This window comes from Lepidochelys kempii, chromosome 14, assembly GCF_965140285.1.
Source record: "Lepidochelys kempii isolate rLepKem1 chromosome 14, rLepKem1.hap1, whole genome shotgun sequence".
Classification (NCBI taxonomy): Eukaryota; Metazoa; Chordata; order Testudines; family Cheloniidae; genus Lepidochelys; species Lepidochelys kempii.
This window is the reverse complement of record NC_136393.1, coordinates 47207953-47231480: the sequence shown is the minus strand read 5'-3', so window position 1 is coordinate 47231480 and position 23528 is coordinate 47207953. Positions and strand designations below refer to the sequence as shown.

General features: G+C 50.7%; 1 protein-coding gene across 4 annotated transcripts; it reads right to left on the bottom strand.

Moving 5' to 3' along the window:
* Nucleotides 1–2022: 2022 nt before the first annotated feature.
* LOC140897791 (C-type lectin domain family 2 member D) lies at nucleotides 2023–22730 on the bottom strand. Of its 4 annotated transcripts, none has more exons than XM_073310844.2 (8): nucleotides 22652–22730; nucleotides 11037–11081; nucleotides 10832–10925; nucleotides 9379–9574; nucleotides 7548–7664; nucleotides 5756–5943; nucleotides 4696–4799; nucleotides 2023–4094 (listed from the first exon to the last, which is right to left on the bottom strand). In XM_073310844.2, the coding sequence occupies exons 4-8, from the start codon at nucleotides 9476–9478 to the stop codon at nucleotides 3944–3946; spliced, it is 660 nt and encodes a 219-aa protein (XP_073166945.2). In that variant the 5' UTR covers nucleotides 9479–9574; nucleotides 10832–10925; nucleotides 11037–11081; nucleotides 22652–22730; the 3' UTR covers nucleotides 2023–3943. The 4 variants fall into 4 exon arrangements, with proteins under 4 accessions (XP_073166945.2, XP_073166948.2, XP_073166946.2 ...); XM_073310847.2 differs by lacking the exon at nucleotides 22652–22730 and adding an exon at nucleotides 22384–22606; XM_073310845.2 differs by lacking the exon at nucleotides 22652–22730 and adding an exon at nucleotides 22389–22606.
* Nucleotides 22731–23528: the final 798 nt, after the last annotated feature.

The following is a 23528-nucleotide window of genomic DNA, read 5'->3' as shown; positions in this document are numbered from 1 at the left end:
AGATCCATTCTAGTTCAAACAGGGATTAATTCAGGGAAGTCTGTGATATGGAGGAGATCAGACTGACCACAGTGGTTCCTTCTGACCTTGGAATCCATTGAAGTCTAACACCTTCTCTTTGCTATGGCAAAACTTGGATTTAGGTCAGGTGCGTGGAACAGGCACTACCTACCCCAGCCTACACTCCAACACTGCACCTATGCCACACAAACCATCCCAAACTGGCTAGGTGTTACCATCACTTCACCCTTGCCCTGAAGGTTCCTTCTGAGACATTGCCTTCACTTACCCCTCACTAAGCCCAGGACACCACTGCCATGTCTGCCACCAGAGAGCTGACGAGCCCCTGGGCAATGAAACCTCTATGCCCTGCTACTCAGTGCTGAAATGAGGCAAACTTGATCCTCAGGATACACCTGCATCTCTCCTCAGATCTCCCCCATCCAATACAGCTACCCCTGACACAGCAAACACAGCTTGGAGGGCATGCAGACACATGTCAAGCCTATGGAACACAATGCCAACAATGGCACATTTTAGTCCTTCCTCGTGTCCGTTCATTACAGCATCCAGCTTTTTGGCCCATTCCCAGCCCAGAGCCCCCTCCTGCACCCCAAACCCTGGATCCCCAGCCCCAACCAGAGCCCTCACCCCCCTGCCCCAGCCCAATAAAAATGAACCAGGGTGGGGGAGAGTGAGCCACAGAAAGAGGTGGGTGGTGGAGTGAATGGGGGCAGGGCCTCAGAGAAGGGGCAGGGCAAAGGTATTCCGTTTTCTGCAATTAGAAAGTTGGCAACCCTATCCATCAGTGATCCTCTTTGTCTTCAGACAGCCCTCTGGTCAGGTCACGTTTAGTCTCACCCCTTTCAGGATAAGCCCCAGTTTAACTCAAGAGTCTCATGACCTCATGTCAGGTCAACAAGCCAGACCAGCGCCCGCATCCAGGGGCAGTCCCTTTCTCTGCCCAAAAAGCACCTTAGAGACTAACAAATTTATTAGAGCATCCGACAAAGTGAGTTGTAGCTCATGATAGCTTATGCTCAAATAAATTTGTTAGTCTCTAAGGTACCACAAATACTCCTTTTCTTTTTGCGAATACAGACTAACACGGCTGCTACTCAAACCTTTCTCTGCCCAGTGTTCCAGCTCAGGGCCTGTAGGAAGCAGCAAGAGTCTCTCTGGTCAAATCTCTTGCTTCTTCTCTGGGCTGCTGCCTATGTTGGCCTACCCTCTCTTGAGCAGGCTTGCATTGTCAGCAGGGGTTTGCCCTGGGGTCAAACCCAGTTCCCAACATAACAAAAGGGGGGGGGAAAAAAAGCGAAACTAACAGAACTAAAGAGCAACATCAGATGACCTGTCTCACAAGGACCCTCCAAAAGCCATCTGACCTACCACTCCACATTCATCGGTAACCGAAGGGACCTGGCTCTCTGCTGCATTTGTCTCTGGGACCTGAGCACCAGAGATCTGTACAACTCCCAGGGCTAGGTCCCTGGGAGCTGGGCTTCTTCTCCACTTCTGGTAGACTTCACAGGCGCAGCAGGGCTGGGGCCACCTGTACCCAGATCCGTTCTTTAACCCTTTATTGTCTACTGCAGGGTTCATACACCTCATCACAATGCCATAATAAAACAGGACACCTGTAAGTTTGTTGGAATACATGTAAAGAAGGGAAGAAATGGACCATGGATGAGACTCAGGAGAACTAGGATCTAGTCCTGGCTCAGCCAGACTTCCTGGGTGACTTTGGACAGGGCTCTTAGTTGCCCAATTCTGCAAAGGACATTTTTTATTATATATGTCTATAAGGGCTATTTAAGCAATTTTAAAAATTGCTATTAACCACATGACAGAAAAATCAATCACGCTCAATTGCAGTTTTAATTGCACAGTTAAGCAATAAAATACCATTTAACCAAAATATTTACGTTTCTTCTACATTTTCAAATATATTGATTTCAATTACAACACAGAATACCAAGTATACAGTGTTGACTTTATTTTTTTATTACAAGTATTTGAACTGTAAACAAGTAACTATTTCAATTCACCTCATACAAGTACTGTAGTGCAATCTCTTAATCTTAAAAGTGAAACTTAAAAATGTAGTTTTATTTTTGAGTGCAGTTACGTTAAAAAAAATGCTCTAAAGCCTTAGAGCAGTGTTTCTCAAACTTTTTTTTGCAATCGAGCTCTGGGGCTGGGGCTTCCTCAGGGCCCAGGTTGGCATCGGGGTGCTCTATGGCTTGGAGAAGCTAGGAACATTACGCTGGTGGCCGCTGTGACAGTACTAGGTGTTTAGGATGACTAGCTCAATGCCATATATTCACTGACTCAATGAATTCTCTTCCTTTGAGATTTTGGATTCCAATACATTTCTGAACAAGTTACTGGACATTTTATCAGTGCCACACACATGAAAAGTGTTATATGAATGGAGGTAGGAACCTGATTCATGAAACATTTGGCTGTAAAAATTTCACTGTAAAATTCACATGAAAGTGGAATGAACCTGACACTACGTAATGAGGGATATTCCCTCTCATTCTGCTTCTCTGTTGCCAGAGGCGAAAGTAAGCCGGTAAGTGAACTGGTAAGAGCTGGTACACAGCTGAGTGCACTGGCAGGGGGCAGCTTCCCTGGGGCCCAGGGCTCCTGGCAGTGGGTGGAGCCCCTGGCCCTTTAAATCGCTGCCGGAGCCCCGGGGCTCCCAGCCGTTGCTACTGCCGCCGGAGCACTGGGGCTGGAGTGAGCACCAACTCCATCAGGAGTGCTTGGAGTCTGATCTCACAAAGTCCTAGGTTTAAAGGACTTGCAGATTTGACACTTACGTGCCCTTCACTGAGGCACCCGAAACAGCTACTATGCAGATTGCTCATGGGCATGGGCTGTTTGCAGCAATTGCAGGGCTTAAAGCCTGGGAACCAGGGCATGCCCCATCCCCTGGCTAAGTCCCCGATGGGACTAACGAAAACTCACTCAACTACTAACTATGTACACTAACTTTACAAGAAGTCACTCACTCAACTACTAACTATGTACACTAACTTTACAAGAAGTCAAGAAGTCTAAGCAATGCTAGTAAGAGCAGTGAATGTTCCATGCACTGTCACAGACAGCAAGAAGGAACTGGGGGTGGGGGGAGCTGGCAGTGACCCTTATACCATGCCATACGGGTGCCACTCCAGAGGGCAGCAGATCCACTCCCCTACAAATATTGCTCTGAAAAAGCTTCCAGCACTGGTGCATGTGGCAAGCACACACAGCTAATGTGGAATGGACTTCAAAGAAGAACTCATTCTTCCGCTCTACTCTGCGCCGATACGGCCTCAACTGGAGTTGTGTGTCCAGTTCTGGGTGCCACATTTCAGGAAAGATGTGGACAAATTGGAGAAAGTCCAGAGAAAAGCAACAAAAGTGATTAAGGGTCTAGAAAACTTGAAAAAATTGGGTTTGTTTAGTCTGGAGAAAAGACTGAGGGGGGACATAACAGTTCTCAAGTACATAGAATGTTTTTACAAGGAGGAGGGTGAAAAATTGTTCTTCACTTCTGATGATAGTACCAGAAGCAATGGGCTTAAATTGCAGCAAGGGAGGTTTAACATCCAACTTGCCAGGGTAGTTAAGCACTGGAACAAATTGCTTAGGGAGATTGTGGAATCTCCATCATTAATAGATTCTTTTAAAAACAAGTTAGACAAACACCTGCCAGGAATGGCCTAGCTAATACAAAGTCCTACCTTAGTGCAGGGGATTGGACAACTTGCCAAGGTCCCTTCCAGCCCTAACTTTATGATTGATTCTTCTTGGGCAAAAGGGAAAATGCCATAACAAAGGAATCCTTCCTTAGACTCTCCCTGAGGAGACTGGTTCTTTCTTCATCTTTGGATGGTGGAAGATGTGACCCCTAATAAAGCTTTTCCAGGTCTGGTTCCTATGAGTCTCAAACTTGTGATTCTATATCATGTCCCTTCCACATTGTATGGGCATCAGATCTGCTACAGATCCAGGATCTCCCTGTGCCACACCTCGAGCTGCTGATCCCGTTGTCTTCAATCAGATATGCACAGTGGCCTCCTCCACTTATGGGAAATCTGCAACACAGACAGCAGGGGCTGGAGTCAGGGAGCGGCTGGGCATTTCCCATCAGTTACACACTGTGCAGGGCAGCAGAGGGAGCAGCTGCACGTACAGACATCTGCCCCATTTCAGACTCCTCCCTGGCAGAATAGGGAAAATAGAGTGTAGGAAATTAGCAGGTAGTGGAGGGCCAGGAGATGAGTGGGGCTGAAAGAGAGCTGGGGTAGCAGCCTTCCCTGTGCTCACAACTTCACTGTATTGTAAACCCCTGGGGGCGACCACTGTTCAGCCCCAAAGGGGAGAGATTCCACAGGTCACTCTGACACGCACAGCGTGGCACCTCTCAGAAAGTTGTGCTGTGTTTGTACACTGCCGAGCACAGTGGGGCACTAGGCTACACCTAAGCGCTAAAGTAATACAAATAATGACAACACTGCACTGGGCCTCAAACGCTGTTGGAATACTGGTTTTAGTCCAGGAAAACCAAATACCTGTAAGAACCCAGACACATTCCCACACCCCCAAAACAACCTTGGTTAAATATATTCCTCTTTTGGCAGCACGGCAGACACCTGTGATCTAACACTGAGAATATCACTAGAGGGAAGGACTCACCGCTGGTCGAATTCGGTGCCATTGGGCCATCTCCAGGGCTGGCCTGGCTCCCTCTGGAGGCCAATCCAACGGCCAAAGAAACCCTTAAAGCCCAGCAGGAAATGCTTAAAATAAGACAAACCAGATTATATTTAGACCCCTGGCTCTGGCACTCGCCTGCCCCTGTGGCTCTGTGTGGCCCCTGCTCACACATTCAGGTTTGGATGGGCCACCTGTAGTTTGCCTGCTGAGAGCCCCAGGTCTGACGACACAAGAACAAGCTGCAGTCTAAAGAGCCAGCTGTGCGTCAAAAAAGAGAACTCCCCTCCCCCGGCCCCACTCTAGGATTGGAAGGGGGTGGAGGAGGACCATCTGGGGAGCAGCTGGCAGCTCTACTCCTCTAACAGCAGCCTCAGCCAGGGAACCAATCGCTGGCTGAAAATCCCAGTTTGTTGGACGTCCCATTAGACTGGGACCTGCTCAGCTGGGAACATGTGCAGGAGCTGGAGGTAAAGACTGCCTCTGAGCAGCCCCCATCTATCTCCATCCCCAGATCCATGTTTACATGGACAGAGCTACCTCTGCCATTCTACAGTTTAGAAGCTGGAACCTCTGCCTTCCTTGCAAGGTGTCTTCCCAGCAGCTTCGCACGTAGTGCCACCCTCCGTCCCCCTCAGCCAAACCAGGTGGCAGCTGCTCTGAGGAAGGGCAGAGCTCACTCCCTATAGAGCCCAAGTGCTTCCCCCAGCAGACACACGGAGCCCCCACCCCATGGAGTCAGTGGCTGTGGCGAGCTGCAGAGGCAGGTTCCCCACAGGCCAGGAGCGGAGCGGACTGGGCTGGCCCAGCCCTACAGAGGGGGATCCCTCCTGCCTGGGGCTCTGGGAAAAGAGGGGGGCTGGAGTGAGTGATCCCTGACTGTGAGCCCAGTTCTAGACAGGGCTTGGATTTGGCCACCAGAAACACTCAGGTTTCCCAGCAGGAGAGGCAACAGGGCAGTTTCTGAAACTCCTGGGGCTGAGCCCAATTCCAGCCCTGCCAAGCCCAGTCTGTTGGGATAAAGCATCTGCCACTCTCTCACCTTTTCCTGGTCACCATCAATCCCAGTCAGGGAGGCGTTGAGTGCAGAGCAATGGCTCTGGCTATTGTTCCAGTTCTCTTCAGTCTCGGAGAAATAATAGCATTTCCCTTGGTACCCGATCCAGCTGTCCGGGCAGCAGGGCACCGCAGGTGGGACTGGAGCAGCCAGAGGTGGTTTGGATTTTTCCACTGACAGACAGGTAAGTAACACAGGGTCAGAGACTGTGTCCCCTACCCCCAGCCTGACTCTGTATCTGAGTGAATACGGGGAGAGGATCCCTCCGATCCAGGCTGCAAGCTCCTTACACCCCTGACCGCTGTACTGAGGGAGGAAATCAACCATTTGAAACAAGAGATGGGCAACTGACCCCCTCTTCTTTAGTGACTCAGTTTCTGGGGGTCAAATTCACAGAAAGTGCAGCTGACAAGCAAGCCAGAGCAGAGTACAGTAGCACCAGATTCACCATAAAGACAGAGCAGGGAGGGGGAGTGTTACCTGATGGCTGGCACAGACAAATATTGACACCAAATAAAGATATAGTTCAATATGATTGTGTGGGATGCTGGGTCTACTAACTCAGGGACGTCCTGCTACTGCAGCTGGCTGCCTCCCCTCCCCAGGCTCTTTGCTTTAGAGATGCATCTGGGGATGAAGATGGGTTTAGACTCACATCAGGGAACAAACCCTGACTGCACTAATCTGTGCAAGGAACAGGCTCCCAGAGAATCAGACACTGGAGACCCAGCCCAACAGAGATGTGTTTTATGGTGTCTGTACCAGTAAGAATTCCAGGGATGTTCCCTGCCCAGGGTAAAGGATGGTGGGGGCTAGCACAGCTCGGAGCAGCTTATCCTGTGCAGAGGATTAGGAGCCAAGTAAATGAGTTTGAGACGAGTGCTGTAATTCTCAGGGACATAAAATGGCCACAAGGTGGCACCAGAACCCCCAAAATGGAAATGCCTGTGAGGTTAAGACAGTGGTCCCCAAAATGTTGGGGGGGGGGGGTGCACAGTGAGCCCAGGTCACAGGGAGGGAGCGCCACCCAGCTCCACTCTGCCTCCAATTCTGCTCCAGCCCCTGCCCCAGCTGCCTGGACACGTAAAGTCCAGTTACCTCCAGTAACCTGCTTCCACCAAAGGGAGGCAGGAAGAGCAGCAGCAGCAGCCGGAGCCTGGAAGAGCACTCAAAGGCTCCACAGAGAAAGACAGACAGCTCCCTAGTCCTGCCCTGAGCATGGCTCTGCCTCCCCCCTCCTGCCCCAGTCACCCCCAGCCTCAGCTGTCAGAGAGCATGGGCTGGGTAAGGGGGGGAACGGGGGGGATGCACGACTGAAAAAGTTTTGGGACCACTGGGTTAAGAGCGGTCAGTGCCAAAGTCACCCTTTACAGAGACAGTTCAGCTGGGGATTTCCCCAGCACCCTCAAGCCAGCGAGTCTGGTCACATGCTCCTAGGGAATTTCAATGGGCACCAACTCCCACAGCCACCTTTTGGAAACCCCACCCCTGCCTTCTTCCCCCAGTGCAGCAGCAGGGACAGGGTCACACGAACTCCTTGGAAAACCTCCTGAAGTTTAACCCTTTCAGGGAAGGAGCAGCAGTGGGGCCAGCCATGACTAACACCAAGGATACATCTGAAGGGCCAGAGCAGTTGGCGAATACAGAGGTACACAATGGTGTTTAACAGGTAAGTCAGGACAAACCATTCTAGACCCGCTGGATTCACTTGTTAATACCTTCCCTGCCCCCCCACAGAAACAATCCAGGGGAAGCAGAGACTGGCTGATGCAATTACCTGCTAAAAGTACTACTAGAGTAAGGATGATGACCAACATAAAAACTGTGACTGCAGCTACGATGGCAGCTGGGACTCCACGGGAAACGCGTTTCCTGAACTTGTTAGACCCAGGACCTGAAAGAGACAAAGCCATGAGTGCTTCTGGGGAGCAGACTCATTAACTGTATCCATGCCTGGGCCACTGTGGAGCAAATCTCTACTGTGATTCCCAGGGTGCTGCCCTTCCCACTCTGGGGACAGACATTAATTACAGCCCCCAGTCAGAGGGCTAAACACAATGATAACTCGCCCGGACCCAAATGACCCCACACTTGCCAACCACCTCATAGTTCAATGGTATCTTCTAGTCCTAGGACCCATTTGACTGTTGAATTTCTCCCACTGCTCCTGCACAGACTGCTACCCAGACTGGCTCTTGGCCCAGCTGACCAGAGTAAAGGGATGGGAACATATCTCACACTCACCTTTTTTCTATCCCCTACTGGGGAAAGAGGACCAAAACACACCAAAAATCCAACCTTTCCCACATACTCAGGGCTCATCTACACTTACAATTCTGCAGCTGTGCCGCTCTAGCATTTCAATGATGAGACTAGCTATGCCAAAGGGAGGACTTCTTCTCCCTGAGAGGAGAATTCTCCCATCAAGCTAGCTACAGCTTGTCTACCTAGTGTGGTCTATCCTGGTGGATTTAACTGCATCATTCAAGGCTGGATTTTTCATACTCCTGAGCAAAGTAAATATACCAACCTAATTTCCTTGTGTAGACCAGGCCACAGGCACTGTGCCTGCCAACTCCAGCTGCCCCCAACCCCCTGGATTAAGTCAGGCAGCCTGAAACGACTCAGAGGGTTGGACCACAACTCCCTGCCCCTCCCTTACGGGAAACTCGTGCAAAAAAAAAAAAAAAACACACACACACCCCCCTACTGGTGTCAGTTCCACCTGAAGACATTCCCAGCACCCACGTAGTCTGAGAAACAAGGGGTTCAGTTTATCTGTTTGCTGCTACAATACAATCAGGTTCACAGAATTGAACAGAAAAGCCACTGAGTGATCCTGGGGAAAACCATCCTGGGACAGACTCACTGGGTTTTCTAAGGCTCCTTCTCTAGAGCTAAGTGCAGTTACATGAGGGAAAGTAGCAAAAGTGTCAGATGTACAACAGGAACCCCTGTCCGTCCCCCAGGAGCCTCTGTGCTGAGAGTCTGAAGCAACCCCCAGATCCCCAGACTAAAGACTGGCCTCTCTGGCTCTGCTTTAGGGTTTACACAGGGGGTCTGATCTCTCAGACTCCCTACAATCCTTGACTCTCCTTGTCTGAAGAAGGAAGTTTCCTTTGAAATCTTGATTCTCAGGACAAAGAGGGGATTTCAATAAGTATCAATGAAACACCGAAAGAGTGTTACTTAGGGAAATGACCCCTGGCTGCCCCCACGGGAAATGAAGCTCCCAGCTCCAGCATGTGTGACATTTGGAGGTCTCATCATCCCCACCCCCCTCTTCCCGCATGTCAGCCTTAGCAAAGAGCTTTTCCCCAGAGCTCAGGACCACATCTCCCAGGCACAGCAGCTGCACCTGCAAATATGCAGGAACAGACAGCGTTAACTGCCACCGCCAGACAATAGCTCATTCTCACGCACACCCAAGGCCCTGCCTCCATGCGACTGTTTCGGGTGTGTGCTTCTCACACATTTCACACAGAGAGGGCATGCAAAAGTGAATTGGACCAGAGGGAAATAGGGGCCAGGATTTCAGAGGGGTAACAACCCCCACCCACTGCAAGACCTCTGGCTACATGCAGGTACACGAAGTACAAGCTGGGTACCTGTTCTGCTGAAGGTCACTAGGCCCTCAGTGATACTGGGTCCAGCTCCAGTTTGTCCTTCTCGGGTAGTTCCTTCCTGGCACAGTGCTCCTCCTGGCATGTCCCCAGTTGGCTGCTGTCCCTCCCAGGCTTCAAGCTGGTTCTTGGCTGCTTCACTATGCGAGGGTCTGCTCACTGTTGGTCCCCTTGTCTGGAACTATAGACACACTCTGTCAGTCTCCCCACTCCCCTGGAAAAGCCAGTATTTCCTCTGCCTCCGTACAAGTTTTGCAGGGGCCATGCTCTCTAAACCCCAAAGGGAGTTTCATCTAAAAATCAAGTGGCCAGATTTTCAGAGGGAGTTGCTAGGTCCTGAGCACTTTTAAAGAACATGGCCAATAGTGTGAATGTGTATGTTAGAAAGGCAGATAAAGAATTACGTGTAACCACACAGCATAATCTTTGTTTTTATTATGAAACTAGAAGTTCACGGAGATTTTTCGTACACCAAAATAGATGCCAGGTATCAGTTTTACTTTCTCATTTAGGCCCTATTCATGCAACCACATGTGCTTAACGTAATTCAGGTGAGTAAATTTAAGTATATGTGTAACGGTTTTCAGAATCATGGGGCCTTGATTTTCAAATTTCAAACAAGTCAACTGATCTGTGTTAGCAAAAAGAAAAAGGAGTACTTGTGGCACCTTAGAGACTAACCAATTTATTTGAGCATGAGCTTTCGTGAGCTACAGCAAAGTGAGCTGTAGCTCACGAAAGCTCATGCTCAAATAAATTGGTTAGTCTCTAAGGTGCCACAAGTACTCCTTTTTCTTTTTGCTAATACAGACTAACACGGCTGTTACTCTGAAACCTGATCTGTGTTAGTAACCACAAGTTAAGCTGTCAGCCCTGAAACTTCAGCTTGCACAAAACCCAGCAGCACACCTCCTCAGCATCATACCTGTCCTCTATTCACTACCTGGGCAACCCAGAGGACATCACATCATGGTCAAGATTGAGTCCTCTTCAAGGTGTGTAACAGCCAGGGCCCAGGACACCCAAGAGCAGAGCTGAGATCTCTCTTCAGGCACAATGAAACTTCCTACTTGAAAGGAAAGGAAGGCTGTACAGGAGACAGAACCTTCTTGGGGTTTGGTTCAAGGCAGTGGAAAAGAGCACCAAGGGATCTAAGAACCATTACCCACACTGTCTGGCCCAAGAGCAGGGTTTTTACCCCAAAAAGGAAGATCTGTGAGAGACTCCATGAAGATCAGTAGGGACTTTGCTGTTGCTTTTACATTGAAGGTGCTCAGATACTACGGTGATGGGCAGCCACACGAAATCCTATGACAGAACCACCAATGACAGATGCTAGTTCCACCGCTTAATAGTGCTCATACCAGAGAGAGGGTGTGGTATGATAACCTGAGTATTATCTAGATCATCCATGGACCATCTAGACCAAGCCTCTCACCTGACTGACTGTTTCTGTGATTTATGATCCCTCCCTATCAGATAGGCTAATAATCATTTGTTGGGATGAGTAATGAGGTGTTCTCTGAGATAATCTGAGGAGAGAAAGCAGAATGATTTTTTAGAGGGTCAATGATATAATAGACAAATCAAGATGGATTAAGATTTCTGTTTGAGCAAAAGGAGAGCCACTGGATAATACTTACCTGATCAGCAAGTCCTCAGTCTGTCTGTACACCTAAGGGATGTTCCTGCAAAGGAAGTAACAAAGTTATTAAGCAAAGTTCCTGAGGATCAATTCAAGTAGTCCACAATAGATCTGAAGATGCTTTCCAAAGCAAGGTGAGGATGCTTACATCCATTTCAGAGGCTGAAATTAAGGTAGAGGCAATAATTAGAGCCCTGAAAATATCTGCTTGATATCCCCAGACCATGTTTGTGGATCACAGATGGATGTGGATACAAATTTCATATCTGCGCAGGGCTCTAGCAATAAGTAACACCAGCTGTGTTCACATAATCAATCAGTACCAACCCTAGGAATAGAACCCAGCATCCTGACTCAGTCCTCCATTTTAACCATTATACAACTTTTTCCCCGGGCTGGGTTTCAAATATGTGCTCTGACCACTAGACCCCACTCTCCCACATCTGGGAAGAGAACTCAGGAGTCCTGGAGACCATCCTTCTTTCAGATGAAAAGAAAAAAGAAAAAAATCAGTATCTCCTCCCCAGCAACATACAAGCCAGCTGCTACTTTAGTAGAAGTCAGGTTGTTTCCTCTCCGGTCCCGATGGGCACTTCATCTGGGGAAGAGTGAGAAACATCGTTCCTTCCTATTTTATCTTCCCCATACACCCCCTAAGGGAAATTAAATTTCAAAGGGATTCCCTCCTCGCCTGAAAAGTAAATGCAGTGAAAAGAGGGGGATGTGTAGGGAAGTTTTTGCCACTAATAAGAAACACGGCAGATGCCGGGCTCAAGATCCTCGCATCACACTTCCACAGGACAAGACATCCATTCCTCTCCCAAAGTTTAGTTTTCAGAGTAACAGCCGTGTTAGTCTGTATTTGCAAAAAGAAAAGGAGTACTTGTGGCACCTTAGAGACTAACCAATTTATTTGAGCATCAGCTTTCATGAGCTACAGCTCACTTCATCGGATGCATACTGTGGAAAGTGTAGAAGATCTTTTTATACACACAAAGCATGAAAAAAATACCTCCCCCCACCCCACTCTCCTGATTATCTTCTTGATTATCACATTGTAAGGAGAGTGGTCACTTTAGATAAGCTATTACCAACAGGAGAGTGGGTTTGGGGCGGGGGAGGGGAGAGAAAACCTGGATTTGTGCTGGAAATGGCCCAACTCGATTATCATACACATTGTATGGAGAGTGATCACCTTAGATAAGCTATTACCAGCAGGAGAGTGGGGTGGGAGGAGGTATTTTTTCATGCTTTGTGTGTATAAAAAGATCTTCTACACTTTCCACAGTATGCATCCGATGAAGTGAGCTGTAGCTCACGAAAGCTCATGCTCAAATAAATTGGTTAGTCTCTAAGGTGCCACAAGTCCTCCTTTTCTTTTTCCAAAGTTTAGTGTACACAGAATGGTTTCTTCCCACCATAACACTGCAACTCTGTTCCAATTCGGATACCCTTGTCAAACTTTAAGCCTATGTTCGAAAGTGAAGCAAGGCTTCAGAAAAGGCTTCAGCTGTCCCCTCCCCCCAGGTAAGCAAACCAAGAAACATTGCAACAATTTTCTGTAACTGTCTGCTGAAGTATCAAATGACAAGGCACCCGCCCAATCACAGCAATGTCAGCGCTTTCATCTAGGAGGAAATCGTCTGAGCCCTGGTCTACACTACAAAGTTGTCAGTATACATGCGTCACTCCAGGGTGTGGAAAATGCACACCCCTGAGGGATGCAGTTATACAGACAGATCTCCCCATGTAGACAGCACTATGAAGCCCTCCCTAGGACATAGCTACCACCTCTTGGGGCGGTGGAATATCTACACCCATGGGAGAAGCTCTCCTGTTGGCATAGGTAGTGTCTTCACTAAGCGCTGCAGCTGTCCTGCTGCAGCTCTAAGTGCAGTCAAGCAGAGTCACCTCTAGCTTTCAGGAAATCAGAGAATGCGCAAGGTGCTGTCACTTTGAATGGAGGACCTTGAGGTCCTTGTCCAATGTTGAGCTGATGATCTCCTCCAAATAATCCACATCTTACACATCTGCGTGGCATGCCATAAAGCACACCACTTTCAGTTCAACCTGATGCACTAAAACAGCAGTAGTAAACATGCTGGGAGCCACACTAACCCCAAAGTCAGTCAAGCACATTGAGAAGAAATGAAACAGAATTTTTCTTCTGCTTCTCAGTCTTCATATGCTGCACCAGATCTGCATGGTGGGCATAAAGGGCATGTTTACAGAATTTGCAGCCATCCAGACCAGCATCCCCTACCACAGGCACGATCCATTGTTTTAGGCCCCTCTCTTCCCACCATTACTTGCACTCTCTTTTCCCATACTTGACCCATTTGCTTAAAGGTGGTGTGGATTTTGAACTAGAACCCATGCTTTTACTAAACGTAACAACAGTCAGAACCTACACAGCTTGCACAGCACTCCAGGACAGTAATAAACTCCCCAGAATTAGTCAATTTCTGTACCTTTTTTCTATGACAAATTGCAAACTCAGACCTAGGCCAGCAGTTCTCAGACTGTAGGTCAGGACCCCAAAGTGGGTCACGATCCTATTTTAATGGGGCCATCAGGGCTGTCTTAGATTTGCTGGGGCCCAAAGCCAAAGCCAGAGGGTTCAGCCCTGCGTGTTGGGACTCAGGTTACAGGCCCCCTGCCTGGGGCTGAAGCCCTTGGGCTTCAGCTTTGCACCACCCGCCTGCCCTGCACAGTGCAATGGGGCTTGGGCAGGCTCAGGCTTCGATTCCACGAGGCCTAGGCCGGTGTAATTTAGGTCACTAAAGAGGATGGCTTATTCACTCTCCTGAGCAACATAACTTACCAGCAGGACAGTGGGGTGGGAGGAGGTATTGTTTCATATTCTCGGTGTGTATATAAAGTCTGCTGCAGTTTCCACGGCATGCATCCGATGAAGTGAGCTGTAGCTCACGAAAGCTCGTGCTCAAATAAATTGGTTAGTCTCTAAGGGGCCACAAGTCCTCCATAACTCACATTGATCTAAGCTGTGGTGTATACATAGCCTCAGACTTCAAGGCCAGAAGGAAGCATCATTATGCTCTAGGCAGACCTGCACTCTGTAGGCCGCTTGAACCTCACCCATCCAACTCCTATAAGAGACCCCTAACCTCTGGGCCAGTAATTCACCAAGGCAGCAGAACCATTAGCCAACTTCCCTACCATTCAATGCCAGCACTAAACGCGTTTGACACAGTAACCGTATCGTGTGCGAAAGGAACCATTTACAGTGAGCTCCTGCAGACCCCCCCCCCCGCCCCCCCCAAACCAACTCTGCATCCCACCTCCTCCTCACAGCAGGCCCGGCCACCCACACACAGCAGAGCCAGCAATAGGGGTAATCAAATATACTCGCCAAACAAACAGGTCCGTTCCCCGGGAGGGACGATACAGTCCGTTCAGGAGCCACGCCCGGGCACTAGGAACAGCAGCATGATGGTGAACCAACCACCCCGACCGACCGACCCGCACGGCCCCTCCAGCCACTTCAGTGCGATCATCCCCCCCGCCCCCCGCCAACCGCATCGATGTGTCCCAGGCGGGCCACCGTCCCCGTCCAACCGGCGGCCTCAACCGACCCCGCAAACTGTTGGGCGCCCGACTCCCCCTCCCCCAACACGAATCACGTTCTTTGCAACTGACCGGGCCCAGTCCGGGACCAGCCTCCGCCTCACCTGAGCGAAGAGCTGTGGAGTAGGGCTGTGGGCGCGCAATCCAGGTCCGCCCCTAGAGCGAGGTGGGCTCTGTCAGGAAAACCAAACCCGAGCCGAGCCGAGCAGCACCAAGCACCGGCCACCAGCCCCTCTCCGCCGGCAGTAGTGAGGGGCAGGGGAAAGATAGAAACCAGTGCTTTGCGCTGAATTCAAATAGCCTGGCAGGACCAAGGACCAATCCCTTTCGCCCCTCCACAAACGACCAATCAGGTGCCGCCATTTGTTTTTGAAAAACGCGCAGCGGCCCATTGAGCGTCGCGCGAGGGCGACCGTATTGGAAAAACCGTCACATGAGTCAGGCGGGGGCTTAACTACGTCATCTCAGGGCGTGGTCAAAGAGGAAGCAGGAACCGGGCAAAGCCGCGGGGGGGCCTGTCATTGGGTGGAAGACCCTAGCGGGAGCCGCTGATTGGGTAGGACGATTGCCGCGAGTCGAGTGAAGCCACGCCCCCTTTCCCCTGGGTCCAGCAGCCACGTGAGGAACCCGAAAGTGAAAGGAAAGAATGAGGCAGCGGTCAGCCAGCGGCCGTTGACAGCGTTTTTTAAAGCTGCTTGGGCGACTGGGAGCCAATCACGTTCTCCGACGGCGGGAAATTAAAAAAAACAAAAATCCCAGTCCCCTCCCCCCGCAAAAAGCCCCCAAACAAGCAACAGGCTACATAAGGAAATGACTAGGCAATTACATACGCAAAGATGCCAACATAGGCTTGCTGGGAGCGGCTTTGGCAGCCTTCTCCCCTGCCCACAGGTCGGGGCGAGGCACCACAGTGGAGTGAAGAGCACTGTTCCCTCCAAGCGGTGCGCATGTGCGCTCGCACGCAGATCCTAAACCCCCCACACAAAAATTTGCACAGAAGCAATTTTTTGCGCACACGGCCTGTCAAAACTTAGAGGGAACACAGGTGAAGAGACACTGGCCTAAGGAACCCCAGGGGAGGGATTGCGGGAGAAAGGCCCTTCCATTGGGAGATACCGTGGAATAACTATAACATGTATGACTATTATAATTTTTGGAGGGGGCGTATGTAAAATATTTTACTGAATCAAGTCTCCTTAGCAGCTCAATACTTCATATCAGCGGTGGGAAGCAGGTGCTGAGAGGTACCGTCCTGGGAGGGCAGTGGTTTCAGCAGACGTTACTGAGCATGCTGTTTAAGACTCCAGGCCCCCGGAATAGTATAACTACATCTCTCAGGGGCTCATATTTTTCTGGGAAATCAAACGAACCGAAAAAACCCCAGGCTCTATTAAACATTTTCTAATTTGTTTTTTGAAGCTTTGGGCATCTCTACGGTTACAGTGCCGTAGCACTTAGTGCGGGGCCGGATTAACCTTTTGTGGGCCCGGCGCCAAACATATTTTTGGGCCCCTATAGGGGCAATGGACCATGGCGTGGGGGAGGGGAAATCGATCCCCAGAGTGAGGAGCCTACCAGGGGCAATGGCATGGCAGGGGCTGCCCCGCTCTGCCCAGCCCAGTGCGAGGGCACTATTTACAAACTGGCAGTTGCCAGATGCACAATGGTCCGCCCCATGCTGCGCCACACATCCTCTAACACCAGAACACCCCCCCACACAAATTCCCTAGAGCCAGAGCCCCCCCAGACCTGCTGTGTCCAGCGCATCCCCCAGACCCTGCCACAAATGCACAGTGCCCTGCATACCAGCACCCCTGCCCAACACCCACCTGCCCAGCACCCCACACAGAACCCCCACTCCCTAGTGCCCCAACACACAGATCTTCCCCACCCCCCTCACAGCCCAGCACCCTCCCAGACCCCTAAGAGACCCCCTCCCCCACGTCCTGCCTCCCTGCAGCACTCACCAGCCCTGCTGGGAGGCGACCGTCTACCAGGCTGAGCTGGCAGCGTAGCCAGGGTTAGTCCCAGGGCCGGGAATTGCCCCGGCCTCTTGGGTGTGGTGTGATCAGCCAGGCCAGCATCTGCCCCGGCTGGGCTCCCTCAGGACCCACTTGCCCGGAGGGACTCAGCCAATCCCCCCACACTGCCCCCCCCGCCCAAAAAAAAGAAAAAAAAAAAACTGACTGAGCCTGGCCAGGCTTCTGCACCAGTCCTGGGTGGCTCAGCTCCAGGGCGACAGGCAGGGCCCCACAGGTGGAGGGAAGCAGAGACTGCCCAGAGCCGGAGGTGCACTGGGGTCTGGCCAGGAGGCAGAGAGAAGCTGGAGGGTGAGGCCAGGGGGTGGAGAGGAGCCCACAGCCGACTGGCAGGCAGGCCGAGAGGAGGAAGTGGTGGGCGAGGTGGGGGGAGCCAGCGGGCTGGTGGGGTCTCAGGGTACAGTGCAAGCAGAGCAGGTCGGGGCCCCTTCTGAGCATGGGCCCGGCTCCATGGAACCACTGGCGCCATTGTAAACTCGGCACTGACTTAGTGAGGATGATACCTACACCGATGGGAGATTTCCATATCAATTGGTAGTGTAGACCAGCGACACTCAGACTGTGGCTCTTAAGCAACAAGTGGCTGTTTATAATGTGTCTCCTGGGGCTCTTTGCAGCACATGATATTAAAACACTGTGTCATTTAATGGTTAACCAATCTAAGTTAATAACCAATCAGGATGCTTTTACTATGTTATTAACCAACTAAGTTATCAACTTGCACTAAAATATTACCTTGTTTGCTGTGAGAATAATACGTTATACATATATAAACTAAATATTTCCTCATCATACTGTTTAAGTATGAATAGTACTATAGTAAATGAAACAATGGATTCACACGACTGTGGCTCTTTTGGGGTAATGCTGATCTCTAATTTGCTCCTGAACCACTGAGGTCCGAGTATCACTGGTTGTGATACAAGAGGTTTTTTGGTTCTTTTACTGCTTTAATCCTATGTAATGACTAGCAGCAGCACCCAGGACAGAAGCATATGAATGCATCTGCCTGCAAGGAAAAACCTCGGAGAGGTTTAAATTGCCGAAAAAGGCAGTTACCTTTTCCATAACTGGTGTTCTTTGAGATGTGTTGCTCGTGTCCATTCCACAATACGCGTGTGTGCTCGCCACGTGCACGGTGCCGGAAGTTTTTCCCTTAGCAGTTATCGTAGGGTAGCGACCCCTGGAGTGGCCCTCTATGGCGCGGTGTAAGGGGCATTGCGGCTCCCCCCACCCTCAGTTCCTTCTTGCCAGACAACTCTGACAGAGGGGAAGGAGGGCGGGATGTGGAATGGACATGAGCAACACATCTCGAAGAAAAAACGGTTACTCACCCTTTTTGTAAGTGTTGTTCTTCGAGATGTTTTGCTCATATCGATTCCAGTTCGGTATGTGCGTATGCTGCATGCACGGCTGTCTGAAACTTTTCCCTAGCAGCTACCCGTTGGGCCGGCTGTGGAGCCCCCTGGAATGGTGCCGATATGGTGCTCTATATATGACCCTGCCAAACCAGCCCCCCCTTCAGTTCCTTCTTGCCAGCTACTCCAACAGAGGGGAAGGTGGGAGGGAATGGAATAGATATGAGCAACACACCTCAAAGAACAAGAGTTACAAAAAGGGTGAGTAACCTTTTTTTCTTCTTCGAGTGCTTGCTCATATCAATTCCAGTTAGGTGACTTCCAACCCTTACCGCGGAGGCGGGGCCGGAGTCAAGGTATTGCAGATCCAAGAACCGCTCTGCCAAAGGCTGCATCGCCCCGAGGTTGGTGGACGATGGCGTAGTGCGATGTAAAGGTGTGCACTGAAGACCACATGAAAGCCCTGCAGATCTCCTGAACAGGTGTGTGGGCCAGGAAGGCTGTCGACGAGGCTTGCGCCCTCGTGGAGTGAGCTGTAATGGCAGGCGGAGGAACCTTCGCCAAGTCATAACAAGCGTGAATACACACCGTGATCCAGGATGAGATCCGCTGGGAAGAGACTGGCAAACCTTTCATCCATTCTGCAAAAGTGATGAGTTTTGCCTGGTTCAACCACGGATCCTCCAGGCCATGAGGTGGAGCGACTGAAGGTCCGGGTGAAGAAGGCAGCCGTGATTCTTCGAGATGCGGTCAGGAATGAGAGGTAGGCATACCGGGGACTAAACTGAAAAGTCCATGAGGGTGGGGTACCAGCACTGGCGAGGCCAAGCCGGAGCCACCAGTATGACATCCGCCCTGTCCCTGCGGACCTTGAGAAGTACCTTGTGGACAAGTGAAAATGGTGGAAAGGCATATAGTAGTTGACCAGACCATGGAATCAGAAACGCATCTGCGATTGAGCCTGGGCTGTGACCCCAGAAGGAGCAGAAGGTTGGACACTTCATGGTAAACAGGTCAATCTGGGGAAAACCCCAACCGCGGAAGATTGAGTAGATGATGTCTGGACGAATCGACCACTCGTGCGTAAGGAACCATCTGCTCAGGCTGTCCGCCAGCATGTTCTGAATGCCTGGCAGGTATGAAGCTTGGAGAAGGATGGAGTGGGCTAGACAAAATTCCCACAGTAGGAGGGCTTCCTGACAGAGAAGAGACGATCAGGCTCCGCCTTGCCTGTCTATATAAAACATGACCGTGGTATTGTCTGTGAGCACCGTTACACAGTGACCCTGCAAGCGGGGCAGAAACGCTTGGCACACAAGGCGGACCGCCCTGAGCTCCTTGATGTTGATATGCAGAACCAGTTCCTCTACTTGCCATAAGCCTTGAGTTCTCAGGCTTTCAAGATGCACTCCCCAACCCAGCACAGACACATCCATTACCAGAATCAAGGTGGGTTGGGGAGGGTGGAAAGGAACCCCGGCGCTCACCATGCGGGGGTCGAGCCACCATCGTAGGGAATTGAGGGTATGCTTTGGAATGGTCAGCACCATGTCCAGACTGTCGCGGCCCGGGCGATACACGGACGCGAGCCACGCTTGTAGAGGCCTCAGTCGCAATCCGACATGCTGCACCACATAGGTGCAGACACCATATGTCCCAGCAGCCTGAGGCACTGCCTTGCTGTGGTGGTGGGAAAAGTTCAAAGGCTGCCGATTATCTGTGAGAGGGCTAGATGCCACGCCTCTGGGAAGAAAGCTCTCGCTTGATTGGCATCGAGGACTGCCCCAATGAAATCTATTCTTTGAGTTGGGGTGAGGACGGATTTGCTGATGTTGAGAATGATGCCTAAGCGTTCAAATGTGTCAGCTGAGATCAGGGCCCCGTTGTGCCGGGCACTGCCCAGACACACAGCGAGAGACAGTCCCTGCCCCAGCTGAGATCAGGGTCCCATTGGGCTGGGCGCTACATGGACACACAGGGGATACATCCACATTGGAGCTGGAAGATATAACTTCCAGCTTGAGGAGACATACACACTCTTGAGCACTAAAAATAGAGATTGTAGCCATGGTGGTGGGAGGGGCTGGCTGCCCCGAGTGCAGTCCCAGCCAAAACCCTAGATCGGTACTTGAATTGTTTGGTCCTTCCTACTGCCACAGCTACACTCTATTTTAGCATGGCAGCTCAATCACAACGAGCGTGGGTATGTCTGCTCCAGCCAGAAATTACACCTTCCAGCTCCAGTGCAAACACACCCAGGGTGAGACAGCCCCTGCCCTGCAGAGCTCATGGTCTAACCAAGCAAACTGTCCCCATTCCACAAGTAGAGAAACGGAGGCACAGCCTTACATTTTAGGCTTTGGCAACTGATGATTTTAAGCATGTGTGTGGGGAAAGATACAGGCATTTGCATTCCAAGGCCTTTTCCCTGTGGTTTCAGACAAAGAGAAAAAAAATGTTTCGAGATACAAGAGAATTAAATTGCCTAGAGCTACTGCTGCAGTTTTTGATAAAACAGCTCCTCAGCCTTTGACCTTTAGTGACAAACCAGAATTTGTACCTTTCCTATTAGACAAAAAACATTTGGATCCCAGGACACAGAACTGGGAGGGAGAATTTCACAGTGATTTTATCGCAGTGCAGAGATCCATTGCACAGGGTCAGGAAGGACCCGCCACAAACACAATATAAACACAATAGTCTGGTCAGTGACACAAAATAAAGTGAGAGGTTGGAGTCTTTTGCAACCATACACAAGGGGCAGCTCTTTAGATCTAGTTAACAACTAAATGTTAGCAAGGTGGGAAAAGCCTGAGGGAAAAGAGGAGGTGGGGGCAACCCAAGTAGAGAAAATGGACAAATCCCCCCACACACACACACACTCTCTGAACGTTCCAGATTTTATTTTGCTACAGAGAACCGAGCACCAAACAGGCTTGATCCAAACTAGCGAAAGGACTCAACTGACTTTAGATCTGGTTCTGCGAAGTGCATTTTGAGAATTGTTGAGCATCCAAGATTCCAGTTCAAGCTAAAGGAAGTGAATACCACTGAAAAAAAATCTAGACCTAGGTGCATAAGTTCCTGGGCCTTTGAGTATAAGATACATACGGAGCCCCAAAGCCGCAGGTTTGTGGAACCCCGCATTGGCTGCTCTCACTGGGGCAGAACTTGATTCTTTGTTACTTCAGTTAGAATTTTATTTTTGTTAACAAAAAAATATAAAGGTTTTTACAGAGCACAAAACAGTATCTCCGAGATGTCGTTTTCTGTATGTTCTTATTGCTCTAGGCAGGCTATGGGTACAATTTCCAGATGAACGCACGCACACACACACCCCAGGCCTGGTCTACACTTAATCCTTATCCCAGCAGAGCTCTGTAGGTTAGGTGTGACACCCCCACCCCCAGCACAGAGCTCTGGGGGTCAGGGGTGTGACCCCACATCCCAGCACAAAGCTGTGTTGCCAAGCCCCTTGTCAGGGTTCCCTCCCCACTCTGAACTCTGGGGTACAGATGTGGGGACCCGCATGAAAGACCCCTAAGATTATATTCTACCATCTTAGGTTAAAAACTTCCCTAAGGCAAAAATTCCCTTCCTTGACCTTGGACAGTATTGCTGCCACCATCAAGTTATTTGAACGAAAATTCAGGGAAGGGTCACTTGGAGCCCTGTCCCCCCAAAATATCCCCCCAAGTTCCTTCACCGCCTTTCCTGGGGAGGCTTGTGAAGAATATACCAACCAACTGCCTTTAATGTAAGTACAAACCAGACCCTTTATCTTTAGGACACTAAAATCAATCAGGTTCCTAAAGGAGGAACTTTATTTAAAGAAAAAGTAAAAAAATCACACCTGCAAAATCAGGATGGGATTTTATGCTACCCTTAGCTGTATGTTTATGACACCTCCCCATGTGCCCATAGTCAATCCACAGAACAGGGCATGTGTGGACTGGGCCCCCACCTCCTGGTTCCCCATGCCCCACCCCCTTTGTGTGTGTAGCCGTGTCTGACCCTTGAACCTCAGGGACTCACTTGCCAAGCCCAGCTCCATTCCCCGGGGTCAGGCGGTGACCCCGCTGTCCTGGCCAGACCCTGCAGTTACCAGTGGTGACGGAATCCCCCTTCACTTCCTGTCCTAAACTGCTGTGCAGTGCGGCTATGAAATACCTACTGCGCTGCACCCCAGATATAGCTGCATTTCTACACCTGTATAAACAGCCCCCTGCCCCAACCCAGAGGTGGCTGCATATCAGTCCAAGGGGAGGGATCCCTGCATAAACAGCCCCCCCCGCCCAACCCCAGAGGTGGCTGCATATGAGCACGGGGTGCGGGATCCCTGCATAAACAGCAAACGCACCCTACCCCAGAGGTGGCTGCATGGCAGCGAGTGGTGTCCAGCCTCCCCTGGCCTCTCCAGAGACCCTTTCCCAGGCTGGACGAAGCTCTTGGGCTCCTTGACCCACGTCCTCAGCAGAGCCCCCTCCTCCCCCCAGCAGCAGGAGCGAGCAGAGAGCAAAGCGGGCAGCGCGTGGCAGCCGGCGCCACCCTGCCCCGACACGCGCCCTGAGCGGCCGGGCCCCGGCCACCGCCGCGCGCCGGGGACCCCCCCGCGGGGAGCGTCTTACCTGGCGCCGCAGCCGCGCGGGACAAGAACAAATCAAAGGCCAGTTCCCGCGCTCGCGCTCGCGCTCGGCCCAACCGCTCCACTAGCCATTGACAGGGCAAGGAAAAGCTCGCGAGACACCCAGTCAGCCAACCACAAGGGGACTCGCCATACTCCTCCTGGATTGGACAAGGCACCCATCTCTGTGGCTGAGAATGAATGGGGCCGGGGAGGGGCATCTGTGATGACACTGGTCTGATTAGCATAAAGCGCGCCAAATCCCTTAAAGGGGACAGAGCCTTTAGCTCAGGGTTTCTCAGGGCACATTTTTTGGTGGCCTCACCAACCCTTGCTCTTGGCCGTTCTCACACTTTTTTTTTTTTTTGACAAAATACTCAGTTTTAAGAAAAACAAATAAATATGCACATGCACCCCTCTAAATCATTGTCATTTACTTATGGCTAGCCAGTAAGTCTGTTGTAAAAAGTGATATTAACAAACATACAAGTATCACTTTTCACAGCAGATTTACTCAGCCTGAGCAAGCCTGGAGACAAATTAAGCCCTGGATGGGGGGTCGGGGTGGGCAATAGAGGCCAGGGGCGATGGAGCTGGTGGGGGCGGGGGAGATAGTGGTCTGAAGCCCCGTCGCCAGAGCCCAAAGCCCCATGGCCAGGGGACTGGGAAAAGGAGCCTGAAGATGGGCAGCCGGAGCCTGCCGCCCAGGACCGGTGCAAGGATATTTTGCGCCCTAGGCGAAACTTCCACCTTGTGCCCCCCCCCCTTGCACATCGGTTCATTGAGGGGCAAATCCCAACAAGCCTTTATAGCTCTAACTGCACCTGTTACCTCTTGATTATTAAAAAGATATTTCTTAATGATCAGTAATGAATACAATC

What these genes read in the sequence shown, in the direction of transcription:
- LOC140897791 (XM_073310844.2), bottom strand. Translation starts at nt 9,478, where the DNA reads ATGCCAGGAGGAGCACTGTGCCAGGAAGGAACTACCCGAGAAGGACAA. An exon ending in AGTGACCTTCAGCAGAACAG is followed by an intron (nt 7,665 to 9,378) that starts GTACCCAGCTTG and finishes TGTCTCTTTCAG; the next exon opens with GTCCTGGGTCTAACAAGTTC. An exon ending in TTGATGGTGACCAGGAAAAG is followed by an intron (nt 4,800 to 5,755) that starts GTGAGAGAGTGG and finishes TCTTATTTTAAG; the next exon opens with CATTTCCTGCTGGGCTTTAA.